The 12,500-nt window shown below is 50.6% G+C and overlaps 1 protein-coding gene across 1 annotated transcript; it reads left to right on the top strand.

Annotated features, from left to right (window-relative positions):
• The first annotated feature begins 3,272 nt into the window (after nucleotides 1-3,272).
• Nucleotides 3,273-11,850, top strand: F2 (coagulation factor II, thrombin). Its single transcript, XM_059260921.1, has 10 exons — nucleotides 3,273-3,393; nucleotides 3,489-3,625; nucleotides 5,758-6,075; nucleotides 6,294-6,407; nucleotides 6,484-6,610; nucleotides 7,154-7,321; nucleotides 7,732-7,905; nucleotides 8,110-8,291; nucleotides 11,313-11,383; nucleotides 11,509-11,850. The coding sequence occupies exons 1-10, from the start codon at nucleotides 3,299-3,301 to the stop codon at nucleotides 11,647-11,649; spliced, it is 1,527 nt and encodes a 508-aa protein (XP_059116904.1). The 5' UTR covers nucleotides 3,273-3,298; the 3' UTR covers nucleotides 11,650-11,850.
• The last annotated feature ends 650 nt before the right edge of the window (nucleotides 11,851-12,500 follow it).

The following is a 12,500-nucleotide window of genomic DNA, read 5'->3' as shown; positions in this document are numbered from 1 at the left end:
TCCTATTGCCCACCCCCCCCAACACCCCCTTGCAGTGTTCCTGGCCCCTCAGCAAGCGCTGTCACTGCTCCAGCGGGTGCGGAGGGCCAACAGCGGCTTACTGGAGGAGCTAAGGAAGGGCAACCTGGAGCGAGAGTGCGTGGAGGAGCAGTGCAGCTATGAGGAGGCCTTCGAGGCCCTGGAGTCTCTCAGTGACACGGTGAGCCCGACACCCGCTGCTGGGAGGAGGGGCAGGTGGGTGAGGAAAAGGCCTGGGCTCCCGCAGCAGAGGATGCTGGGACCCGGTGACGCAAGCAGGAGACATCTGGCTCTTCCCCTGTTCACACTTTCACTTCCATTCTGACCCCCAATCTCATCGGGCTGCAAGATGGGTGCCCCAAATCTGTCTTGGCGACTGGAGGCCTGGGCTGTCACAGGAAGGCTCAGGACACCGGGGGACCTCTGCAGCTTCAGCAGTCGGCTATACTGGGGCTGTCTGGGTTGCTGGTGCCTGCTTAAGCCCTTCTGCCATTTCTGGGTTCCCTTGGGGTGTACCCACTGGTCCTGGGGCTCTGTGGCAGCCCATTTCTCCTATCTCCTCCAGCCCGGAGGGGTCCCTCGTTCAGTCATGTGTGCTGGGGGACTCTCTCTCTCTCTTCACATTCTCTCCTTCTGGAAGCCAAAGTGGGGAGCTAAAGGAGCTAAAGGCAGGCTGCGGTGTGAGGGAAGGATGTAAGGCCTGCTGACGGAGCAGAACTCCGTCCTACTGGCTCTCACCACCAGCCCTTGCTTTGCAGGACGTGTTCTGGGCCAAGTACAGAGGTGAGTGGTCAAAGGGGTTTGCCCCCTGGAAGTGGAGCTGGGGGACTCTAGCTAGAGACTACCCTTTCCTCCAGAATTTCCTGCTGCATAACATCCCCATGCACCCACGCTCTCCCCTCCCACCTCTCTTCTGTTATCCCTGCTTCCATCATCATCATCCCCACAGCAACATCAAAGGTGTTTCTGATTTCTTTTTTTCCAGCTTGTGATTCAGTGAGGAAAGCTCGAGACACTTTCATGGAGTGTATGGAAGGTGAGGGGCAGGCTTGGGGTGAGCGGGTGGTGGAGAAGCCTGGGAGAAAAGGAAAATTAGTGGCTGGTCAGGAGCCACGGCTGGTCAGGAGCCACGGCTGAAGTGGTGTCTCCAGCGCCTGACATTGCCTCTTTGTTCTGTGGTCAAGGACGTCTTTGCATGTGGCTTTGTGTCTGGCAGTCAGCCGGACTGTTGGAGGGACGAATGGATAATTAATTAGTCTTGGGGGCCTAGCTCTTAACGCCTGACTAGGCCTCTGCCCTCTCTTTGTCAGAGCTCTATCTTGTTAATTCATTCTCCAAAACTTTCTGTTTTGTTTTTGAGACGCGGACTCTGGTAGCCCAGGGTGGCTTTGAACTTGCTAGATGCTGAGGATGACGCTGAACTGATCCTCCTGCTTCCACCTCCCGGTGCCGGGGTTACAGGCATGTGCTGCTATGGCCGGCTTTCATTCTCCAGTACTTCCAATGATTCCCCATTACCCACAGGCTCTTAGCCAGAAAAGCCTTGACTTTCTCTTCTAGACTCCCAAACCCTCTTTCTGCTCTGATAGCGAGTTGGTCAGGGTCAGTAAACATGTCAAGATGTCTCAGCCCTTGTCTACTTTGTTAGTTTCCGCTGGAGCAGCCAACACTCCCCACTGAAGACCCCGTCCTTCAGGGACTTCTCAGAGCCCTCAGGGAGCAGCCCCCCTCCACAGCATTCTGGACGTGCCTTTAGTCTAACAATAGGTTCCACTATCGACAGGAAACTTCTTTTTTTTTTTTTTTGGTTTTTCAAGACAGGGTTTCTCTGTGTAGCTTTGCGCCTTTTCCTGGAACTCACTCTGTAGCCCAGGCTGGCCTCGAACTCACAGAGATCTGCCTGCCTCTGCCTCCCGAGTGCTGGGATTAAAGGTGTGTGCCACCGCCATGCCCGGCAGACAGGAAACTTCTTATATACTACAGTTTCCTTCCTTCCTTCCTTCCTCCCTTCCTTCCTTCCTTCCTTCCTGCCTGCCTTCCTTCCTTCCTCCCTTCCTCCCTTCCTCCCTTCCTTCCTTTCCTCCCTCCCTCCTTCCCTCCCTTCCTTCTTTCCTACCTTCCGTCCTTCCTTCCTTGAGTCAAGGTCTCATGTGGCCTAGCTGGCTTTGAACTCCTGAACCTTCCCACCCCATGTAGCCTTGGTTATCTTGAAACTCACTCTGTAGACCAGACTGGCCTGGAACTTACAGAGCTCTGCCCGCCTCTGCCTCCTGAGTGCTGGGATTCTTTAATGCCATCTGCTACCACATCTTGTCTTTTTATTTTAATATGTATAGGTGTTTGCCTGCATGTACATCCATATACCACTTATATGTCCTGGTACCTGCGGAGGATAGAAGAGGGCATTGGTCACCTGGAACCGGACTTAAAGACTTTGTGTGCTGCCATGTGGGTGCTGGGAATTGAACCCAGGTCCTCTGGAAGAGCAGCCAGTGCTCTTATCTGCTGAGCCATCTCTCTAGCCCTCAAAAAAAAATTATACTAAGCCTTTGGTGTGTGCCAGGCACTGTGGCACTGTGTTGGTGTTGGATGCTGGGGATTTCTTTTTGTAGGTAGCATCTAAGTGCAGAGGAACTGGCCTTGAACTTGCAATCTTGTACTTCAGCTGGCCGAGTACTAGGGTTATAGGGAGGTGCCACCATACAGGTGCTTGGGACTTTAAGAGCATGGAATAGTTCTGGGTTTTACTCACAATCTCAGGATAACAGAAATACCAAATCTCGAGGGACTCTTGGAAAAGCCAGGAGAGAGCAGAGGGATGGTTGCCTTGTCAGCAGAATCAGAGATGGCGTCCCAGAAGAGCTATGTACCTGGCCTTGTGGGATAAGTTGGTGAACAAATCTGAGAGCATTCTAAGCGTGGAAACTGTGTGCAAAGGCTACAGTCGGGGCTGGGGATTTAGCTCAGTGGTAGAGCACTTGCCTAGCAAGTGCAAGGCCCTGGGTTCGGTCCTCAGCTCTGGAAAAAACAAAAAACAGAAAGCAAAGGCTACAGTCACAGGAACAGGGAGACTGCGCCCAGGTGAGACCTGTGCCGGTCATCTGGTTGGCACGTGGCTGTTGTGGCGTGGACAGACCTACTGCATAGGAGCAAAAGGCATGCGGGTAGCAGACGGTGGACCAGAGAGAGCCTGGGAGATAGACATGTTAATGGAAGAGCTGGGGAGAGGCCTCCGCGGCCAGTGCAGACGCAGGTGTGTATCTCCGTAGGTCGTTGTGCTATGGATCTGGGCACGAACTACCTTGGGACCGTGAACGTCACCCACTCCGGTATCGAGTGCCAATTATGGCGGAGCCGCTATCCACACAAGCCTGAGTGAGTGCTGGGCAGGCCTGTCTACCAGCAGGCCAGGAGGGGGAGCAAAGACACTCCCGGGAGGCACAAGGTCCCTGAGCACCCTTCTCTTCCAGCATCAACTCCACCACCCATCCTGGGGCCAACCTGGAGGAGAATTTCTGCCGCAATCCAGACAGCAGCACCAAGGGACCCTGGTGCTACACCACAGACCCCACTGTGCGAAGAGAAGAATGCAGTGTTCCCGTCTGTGGTGAGCTGGGGCCCGGAAGCAGTTCATGGCCAAGGCCCAGGGGTCTTCAGAAGGCCTGGCCATCTTGAATGGCCATCACGATGCTGGCCACCTTCAGAGCAAGGGGGAGGAGCCACAAACCGAATGGGCCTGTTGGCCAGGGCACTGGAGATCCTGGCAGGCTGCCTGTGACCTCCATCCCAGTCTTGGTTCCTCATGCTCCAGGCTGTGGTTCATTTCAAACGCCTGCCAAGGTGCTCTTCCTCCAGGAAGTCCTCCTGGATCACTTCAGTCACATGCGTTTTTCCCAACACCACAGAATAAGCACATGGGGTTCTTCCTGGTGACTGCTGTGATAAGTTCCCATTACCTAGCCCCACAATAATGCTGCAGAACCAACACCCTTCCCCGAGGGGCAGGCCACAGCAAGTGTTTATTTCTTACACCATGGAGGCATGGCTAGGATGCTCTGAGCTGCACTCGCTGGGTGTGGGACCGGGCTGGGGAGACAGGGTTCTATCCGTGTATGCTGGGCCTGCCTGAGTGGGTGTACTAGGAGTGATGGGTCCACCCGAACCCGGTTCCTTGCTTCACTTGTGCTCACGCTGGGGCTGAGCAGTTCCTTGAGGAAGTTCTTCCCGCCCATGACGTCAGAAGTGTAGAATGGTGAACAGCAGTGCTGTTTGAAGGCCTGTTCAGAGCCGGCAGCCAGTCCTGCCCGCATGCCCTTGGGAGGACTGGCGTGTCCACGGACCACCAGTCCTATGTACCATACAACCAAGGCCAAAGTCAGGAAGTGAAGCACTGTCCGACAGAAAACCACAGAGTAAAGAACAGGGATATAGGCAGGGTGGTGAATTCATACCATGGGCTGGGGATGTGGTTTAGTGGTTGAGAGTTTGGCTCAGAGGCACAAGGCCCTAGGATCAAAACTCCTACCCCCCAAAAACAAGGGCTGGCTTGGCAGCGCAGACCCATGATCCCAACCCCTGGAGATGCTGAGGCAAGAGGACTGAAGGATCGAAAGTTCAAGCCCTGGGTTGGAGACATGACTCAGCAGTTAAGAGTATTTGCTTCTCTTGTACAGACCAGAACTCAGTTCCCAGCATCCATGTTGGGTGGTTCATAACTACTTGTAACTCCAGCTCCAGGGGATCCAACACTCTCTTTTGGCCTCCACAAGCACCTGCACACACACACACACACACACACACACACACACACACACACAGAGAGAGAGAGAGAGAGAGAGAGAGAGAGAGAGAGAGAGAGAGAGAGAGAGAGGTGAATGAAAATGAAAAAGAGAAATCTTTGTTTAAAAGTTTAAGACCTAGGATTGGGGATTTAGCTCAGTGGTAGAGTGCTTGCCTAGCAAACGCAAGGCCCTGGGTTCGGTCCTCAGCTCCGAAAAAAAAAAAAAAAAGTTCAAGACCTGTTTAGACAACAGTGAGTTCAAGGCCAGCCTAAGCAACTTAGTGAGACCCTGTCTCACAGTGAAGAGAAACGGAGGGTTGGCCGTTTTATAACTCAGTGGTAGAGATGGTCTCTTCCCTAGGTGCAGGCTAGGCTGCTACTCTGTCCGCTACGTTCCACCCGAGACAGGTCTTCAGGGATTTTTAAATGATCTTAACAGCTGCCTAGACTGCACCCTCTACCCATTTGTGGGAAATACACTGCCAGCACGCTGAAACTGAGCTGTCCACACAGACATCCTTAGTAGACCCAACAGTCTTTCTGCTGTGTCCAACTACAACACAGAAACTTAGCCTGGTGTGGAGGCTCACGTCTTTTTTTTTTGGTTTTTCGAGACAGGGTTTCTCTGTGTAGGAGGCTCACATCTTTAATCCCAGCACTTGGGAGGCAGAGGCAGGTGGAGCTCTGAGTTTGAGGCCAGCCTGGGCTACGGAAAGGGTTCTAGGAGTGCTGGGGGTGAAGGCGTGGGCCATCACGTCCAGCTTGTGCTGTGTATTTTACATTCTCGACTGTCGGGGAAGGTAGGCATGCGTGACCCATTTGAAGGGAGGTTGCTGAGGCTGTGGGTGTTTAAACTGTCTGGAGTCACACAGATGGAATCCACCAGGACAGGGATTCAAATTTCCCTTGTGTCTGTGAGTGGTCCCCCCAACTTTGGCTTCTGCATCCTTCCACACCAGGCCAGAAGGACCGTACCACTGTGGAGATGACTCCTCGCTCTGGAGGTTCCAAGGGGAATCTGTCACCTCCACTGGAGCAGTGCGTCCCTGAGCGCGGCCGGCTGTACCAGGGGAACCTGGCTGTGACGACACTTGGGTCCCCCTGCCTGGCCTGGGCCAGCTCGCCAGCCAAGGCCCTGAGCAAGTACCAGGACTTCGCCCCGGAGGTGAAACTCGTGGAAAACTTCTGCCGCAATCCAGACGGTGATGAGGAGGGCGTGTGGTGCTATGTTGCCGGGCAGCCTGGTGACTTCGAGTACTGCAACCTCAACTACTGCGGTGAGCAGAGCTCAGGGGCAGAGGACAAGTGGGTTCATTACAGCCTTCCGGAAACCTGGCTAGGGGTGGGTCCTATTCTCATTTCATAGATGAGTAAATGGAGTCCTGAGAGGCTGTTGCCTGGTCGTGGAGGAGTACCTAGGCTCTTAAGCTCGGAGTCAAACGCCCTCCAAGGCCTGCAGGGGCTTGGGAAGGTCTAAGGTCCCAACCCTTTACAGAGGAGGCGGTGGAAGAGGAGAGTCAGGATGTGGAGGAGTCCATCGGGGGGCGCACCACCGACGGGGAGTTCCACACCTTCTTCGATGAGAAGACCTTCGGCATGGGGGAGGCAGGTGAGGCACCCGCGTGTCCGTGGGACGCGGGGCTGGAGGGCAGGATGGGTCCCTTACCATCGGTCTTACTCTGCAGACTGTGGCCTTCGGCCTCTGTTCGAGAAGAAGTCGCGAAAAGACGAAACGGAAAAGGAGCTTCTTGACTCTTACATGGAGGGGCGCATCGTGGAGGGCTGGGACGCTGAGATGGGTATCGCCCCCTGGTGCGTCCTGGACTGATCTGCAGGCCCGTGGAAGTCCTGCCCACCCATAGCCGCTGCAGGACCTTGCCCTTACAAGCTCTGGTTCCACAGATGACACTAGCACCTTCTACTGATCCCCAGAGCAACCTCAGCCGACTGGCTTGACCGTGTCTCTCACCTAAGTAGATGGTGGAGCAGAGGCCTTGCGGGCTTCAGTGACTCATCCCAGGCAACAGTACACAGTCAGGACTTGTATCCAAAGTCTTCTGTGCTAAACGGTGTGAAGTCGACACTTGCAGAGCCAAATCAATCTGACCTGGAGGCAGCCCCATCCCACTCTCTCAAAATCTTTCTTTTCTCTTTGTTTGGGTGGGCGGCCGGGTCTCTTGTACCAGAGGCTGACCTTGAACTTCTGATCCTCCTTGTTTCCACTTCCCAAGTGCTAGGGTTACAGACCTGTGCCATCATCCCAGCCCAGTAGCTTTTAATCCAGACTCTTTTTCCACTTGTAGGGCTGCTGAAGGACCAGGTCCCAGCCCCGAATGCATTCTGCTTCCCTTTTAGGCAGGTGATGCTCTTCCGGAAGAGTCCCCAAGAGCTGCTGTGTGGGGCCAGCCTCATCAGTGACCGGTGGGTCCTCACCGCCGCCCACTGCCTTCTGTACCCACCCTGGGACAAGAACTTCACTGAGAACGACCTTCTGGTACGCATTGGCAAGCATTCCCGCACCAGGTATGAAGTTGGTGGCTGATGGTGACTAGCTGGGACCTGAGGGCCCATTAGGAGAGATGTGGCCTTTTATCTCCCACTGTATGACCTCTCAGCATCCCCACTGGGAAAGCCCATTTGGCCATGTCCTGACCCACTCCAGACACCAGAACATGGTCCAGGTGGGAGTCGCTTTAAATTGTGACTCTTTGAATAGTATGTGTGGCCTGTGCCCATCTACATCTGCTGGCCTCTGTGGCTCAAGAGCCCTTTGTGGATATTGGACTGGGAGAAAGCTGCCAGCGAAAGATGTAGTGGCTCAGTGGTCATCCCGCCTCCCAGACTCTGAGGGCAGACTGTGACCTTCCTCAATGAGCTGAGTGTTCTCACTGGCGGGCCTACAGCTCTTGGCTTTTTTGTTGGGGTCTGCACAGGTATGAGCGGAACATTGAAAAGATCTCCATGCTGGAAAAGATCTACATTCACCCCAGATACAACTGGCGAGAGAACCTGGACCGTGACATTGCCCTGCTCAAGCTCAAGAAGCCCGTGCCCTTTAGTGACTATATTCACCCCGTGTGCCTGCCGGACAAGCAGACAGCAGCCAGGTCAGCGCCAGGGCCTCTGTGTGATTTGGCCTGGGTTCTGGACCTTAGGGCCTGGCACGAGTTTGCAGGTGGCAGTTTCATGGTCTGAATGTGAAAGTCCTTTCCCTTGCTAGGTGTTGGCCTCTGGGAAATAGAGTTGGTCATCAGGAGGCTTCTAGATGTTGTCAGGGACAGTTCTCATTGGGTTCCTCTCTTTCCCTAAAGCTTGCTCCAGGCTGGGTATAAAGGGAGGGTGACAGGCTGGGGCAACCTTCGGGAGACATGGACCACCAGCATCAGCGAGATACAGCCCAGCGTCCTGCAGGTGGTGAACCTGCCCATTGTAGAGCGGCCGGTGTGCAAGGCCTCCACCCGGATACGCATCACTGACAACATGTTCTGTGCTGGTAAGCTGTATGTCTTGGGCCAGGGGTTGGTGGACTTGGGATGTGGTACGGACACATACGTGGGCACTAACAAGTCAGATGACTCCAGGCAAGTGGCTGAACCTTTTGATGGCAAAAGGAAGGTCAAAGTTTCCATGCTGTGAGGTGTGAGGTTAGAGAGAGTGTGTTTGGCTTGTGGCCATTAATTCCTGCTCAGTATATGCAGCTCAGCGGAGATCCTAGGTAGGGAAAGGGCATTTATTCAGCCACTCAACATATATTTCTTGAATGCCTATTGTGTGCAAGGCAGCACTGAAGGTACACAGCAGAGACTCAAATAGGTGGTCCTATAATATTAATCCCTACTCTTGTCTTTTATAAGTTTTTTTTTTTTTTTTTTTTGTGTGTGTGTGTGTGTGTGTGTGTGTGTGAGAGAGAGAGAGAGAGAGAGAGAGAGAGAGAGAGAGAGAGAATGAAATATGTATATTAGTGTGGGTTTACACATGTATGTGAATTTGTGTGGGACACAGTGGTTGAAATTGGGTGTCTTACTCAGTCACTCTTCACATTTATTTGTTCGTTTGTTTATTTCTTTATTTATTGAGTCTCACTATGCAGTCTTGGCTGACCTGGCAGTTGTTAACTTGCTATGTAGTTCAGGCTGGCATCAAACTCAGAAATTTGTCTGTGCCTATATTAAAGCCATGCATAGCTCTGAGTTGTTTAGTAGATTTTTAAAGATTTATTTATTATGTATACAGTGTTCTGTCTGCGTGTATGCCTGCACACCAGAACAACTCACACATCTCATTACAGATGGTTGTGAGCCACCATGTGGTTGCTGGGAATGGAACTCAGGACCTCTGGAAGAGTAGCCAATGCTCTTAACCTCTGAGCCATCTCTCCAGCCCTGTTTAGTAGATATTTAACAAAACAAAAAACCCTTATTTTTCTGAGATATGGTTTTATTATGTAGCTTAGATTGGTCCACTGTTCACAGTATCCCTGCCCCAGCCTCCTAAGTACACCACTATACTTGGCTTACTTTTTCTTTTAGAACTTTTATTATTACTGTGTCACTGCACTGTGAACCCAGGGCTTTGAGCTGGGCACCTGCTCCACCACTAAACTACACTCCAGCTAATAGTCTGAAGACTTTGGGCTTAAGGTTCCTTTGTAGTTGGTATATTAAAAATTATGAGTTTTGTTGCATTGTGAAGAATATTCCTACTTTATGGAATTGTTTTTTTAAAACTAGTATTCTGTAATCATTGTGTTTCATTTCCTGTGTTATTTTCCATATGTGATCTTTGCTTTTAAAAGTTGTGTATTTAGCCAGGTGGTGGTGGTGGTGCGTGCCTTTTTTTTTTTTTTTTTTTTTCCTCGAGACAGGGTTTCTCTGTGTAGCTTTGGTGCCTGTCCTGGATCTCGCTCTGTAGACCAGGCTGGCCTCGAACTCACAGAGATCCACCTGGCTCTGCCTCCTGAGAGCTGGGGTTAAAGGCGTACGCCACCGCCTGGCGGCTCAAGCTAATTATCCCATTTCTGCTGGGCGGTAGTGGTGCATGCCTTTAATTCCAGCACTCAGGAAGTAGAGCCAGGCGAATCTCTGTGAGTTCGAGGCCAGCCTGGTCTACAGAGCAAGATCCAGGACAGGCACCAAAGCTGCACAGAGAAATCCTGTCTCGAAAAAACAAAAACAAACAAAAAATAAAAAACAAAAAAAAGTTGTGTATTTAGGAGTTTGCATTTTGCTTTAGTGCCTATTTTATCTTTGGGTTTATACTTTTTCAAGATGCCAATGCCTTCCTTCCTTCTTCCTTCTCATTACTTTTTTTTTTCTTTTCCTTTCTTTTTTTTTTTTTTTTTGAGACAGGGTCTTTCATATGACCCAGGCTAACCTTGAATTCACTATATAGTAATGACCTTGAACTTGTTGCTCCTGCCTCCCCCAATGCTAGGATTACAGGCATGTGTCATCATGCCCAGTTTAGTTCATGTGGTGCTGGGGATCCTAATGGCTTCACGCATGCCGCAGAAGTACTCTACCACACTGTATAGTGCAGGCTTATCATGAATTTGGAATACTTCCGCCTCAGCCTCCTGACTACAGGTGGGCACAACCATATTCAGTCATTTTAACCACCTACTTTTCACTCCCCCCCCCTTTTTTTTGTCTTTTGAGACAGTCTCATGCACCCAGGCCAGCCTCAAACTCACTAAGAGGCGGGGGCTAATCTTAAATGAATCCTCCTGCCTCTTACCTTTTGTTGATTTTCCAAGCACATACCATGACATCTGATTTTTCTCATTTACTTTTAATTTTTAGGTTTGAGTACAAGTTTTTGGGTCCCCCCCCCCCCATATGCTTGGATTTGCTTGAGGATTTCACTTTGAGAGTTTCTCTGTATAATCACTGTCCTCCAGGCTGTCCTCTGTATTCTGTACGTACTCCCTGTGTAGCCCTGGCTGTCCTGGACCTCAATCTGTAGACAAGGCTGGCCTCAAACTCAGAGATCTGCCTGTTTTTGCCTCCTTTTGGGATTACAGATTGCACCACCACCGCCTGACTCTTGAGGTTATTTCATTCAGATAAGTTTTGTCGTTGATCGAAGGTATCTTACTAGCTAAGGTCTTTTGTTTTCCTAAAGTATCTTTCTATGGGTCTGCTAAGTTTCCATGTGTTTGTGCATAGAAGTTCTGAGATTCCTAATTTGATTCTGATTGTTTCTATTGAAAGATCTTTCCATCCTCACCCTACACGTGTTTTAGATTATATATACAAATCAGTACACTAAATTGAGGTTGAGTATTTCTGTAGTCATTTATTTGAAGTACAGGGGTACAGGAGAGGGCTATCTGTGACTTAGTCACAGTGGAATGGTGAGAAGTTGCTGGAGTTGGGACAGCCTTGGCAGTTAGAGCCAAATTTGCTAAAGGATTAGATAGTGATCAAGATAGACATCTTGGGATCAAGTGGGTGTTATTGGGCGGTAGTTCCTTAAGGGAAGTGACTCCTGAACCCTGCTGTTCTTTCTCAAGGTTTCAAGGCAAATGACACCAAGAGAGGCGATGCTTGTGAAGGCGACAGTGGGGGACCTTTTGTCATGAAAGTAAGCTTCTCTAAAGGCCAGGGGCTGGTGGGTAATTCTCCAGTGCCAGGGAAGGTTGGGGGCTAGGAACTTGTTTTCAGGAACAGCTTGGACCTGACTATTGGAATCCCCACTTTCTTCCTCAGAGTCCCTATAACAACCGTTGGTATCAAATGGGCATTGTCTCATGGGGTGAAGGCTGTGACCGGAATGGGAAATACGGCTTCTACACACACGTGTTCCGCCTGAAAAAGTGGATACTGAAAGTCATTGAACGATTTGGATAGATAAGGGGGCATCCATAATATGGGATCCTCATTGCAAAATCACAGAAACCAGTCAAAATATTTTTGTGGTTTGTTTATGTTCTCAATAAAAGTGACTGTTAGTAAGTCTCTGTGTGCCCAGTGCTGTTGATGGGCTACTCTCTGGACTGGACTCTGGAAGAGGCAGTAATGCTGCTGGACAGATGGAGCTGCAACTATTATATACGCATACATAAGATTTATTAGAGTGGTGTACAGGCTGTGATCTGGTTAGTTCAACAATGGCTCTTTCTGAACAGAAAGGCCAAGAATCCAGTAGTTGTAAACACCCTGGGGTGGATGTCTCAGATGGTCTTCATTCTACTTTGGAATCTTTAGGAGGTTCTGACACCAGTGAAGGAATGCCTCAGGATAGATCAACGAACTTGCCAGAGAAAAGTGAGGCCAAGTAGGCAAAAAGCAAAAACTTCCTTCTTCCAGGTCCTTTTATGCAGGCTGGGCCAAAGGTATGGCTCAGATTTAGGGTGGACTTACCCATTTCAAATGATCCAATCAATTAAATTTCTCTTCCAGGACATCTAGGGCTACACAAAGAAACCCTGTTTCAAATCACCCTGCCCGTGTCCCCCCCCACAAAAAAAAAAAGTTCTCACAGGCGTACCCATCTACTTGTGTTTTAGTTGACTCCAGACGACAAGCAAGATTTTAGTCATCACATCCTATATCCTTCATCATCAAAATGGAACACATGTGCCCCCAAGAGGCTCAATGTTTACAGCCCCTTTGAGATTACAGTTCGATGGTGGATGGGCACATAGGCTGCTCACATGACCTCTGAGTTGTTGTCTTCAATCTTCATGTGTGCATAAGTG

The sequence above is a fragment of the Peromyscus eremicus genome, chromosome 4 (genome assembly GCF_949786415.1).
Source record: "Peromyscus eremicus chromosome 4, PerEre_H2_v1, whole genome shotgun sequence".
NCBI lineage: Eukaryota > Metazoa > Chordata > Mammalia > Rodentia > Cricetidae > Peromyscus > Peromyscus eremicus.
The sequence above is the reverse complement of the archived record's forward strand: the minus strand, read 5'-3'. Positions and strand labels throughout refer to the sequence as shown.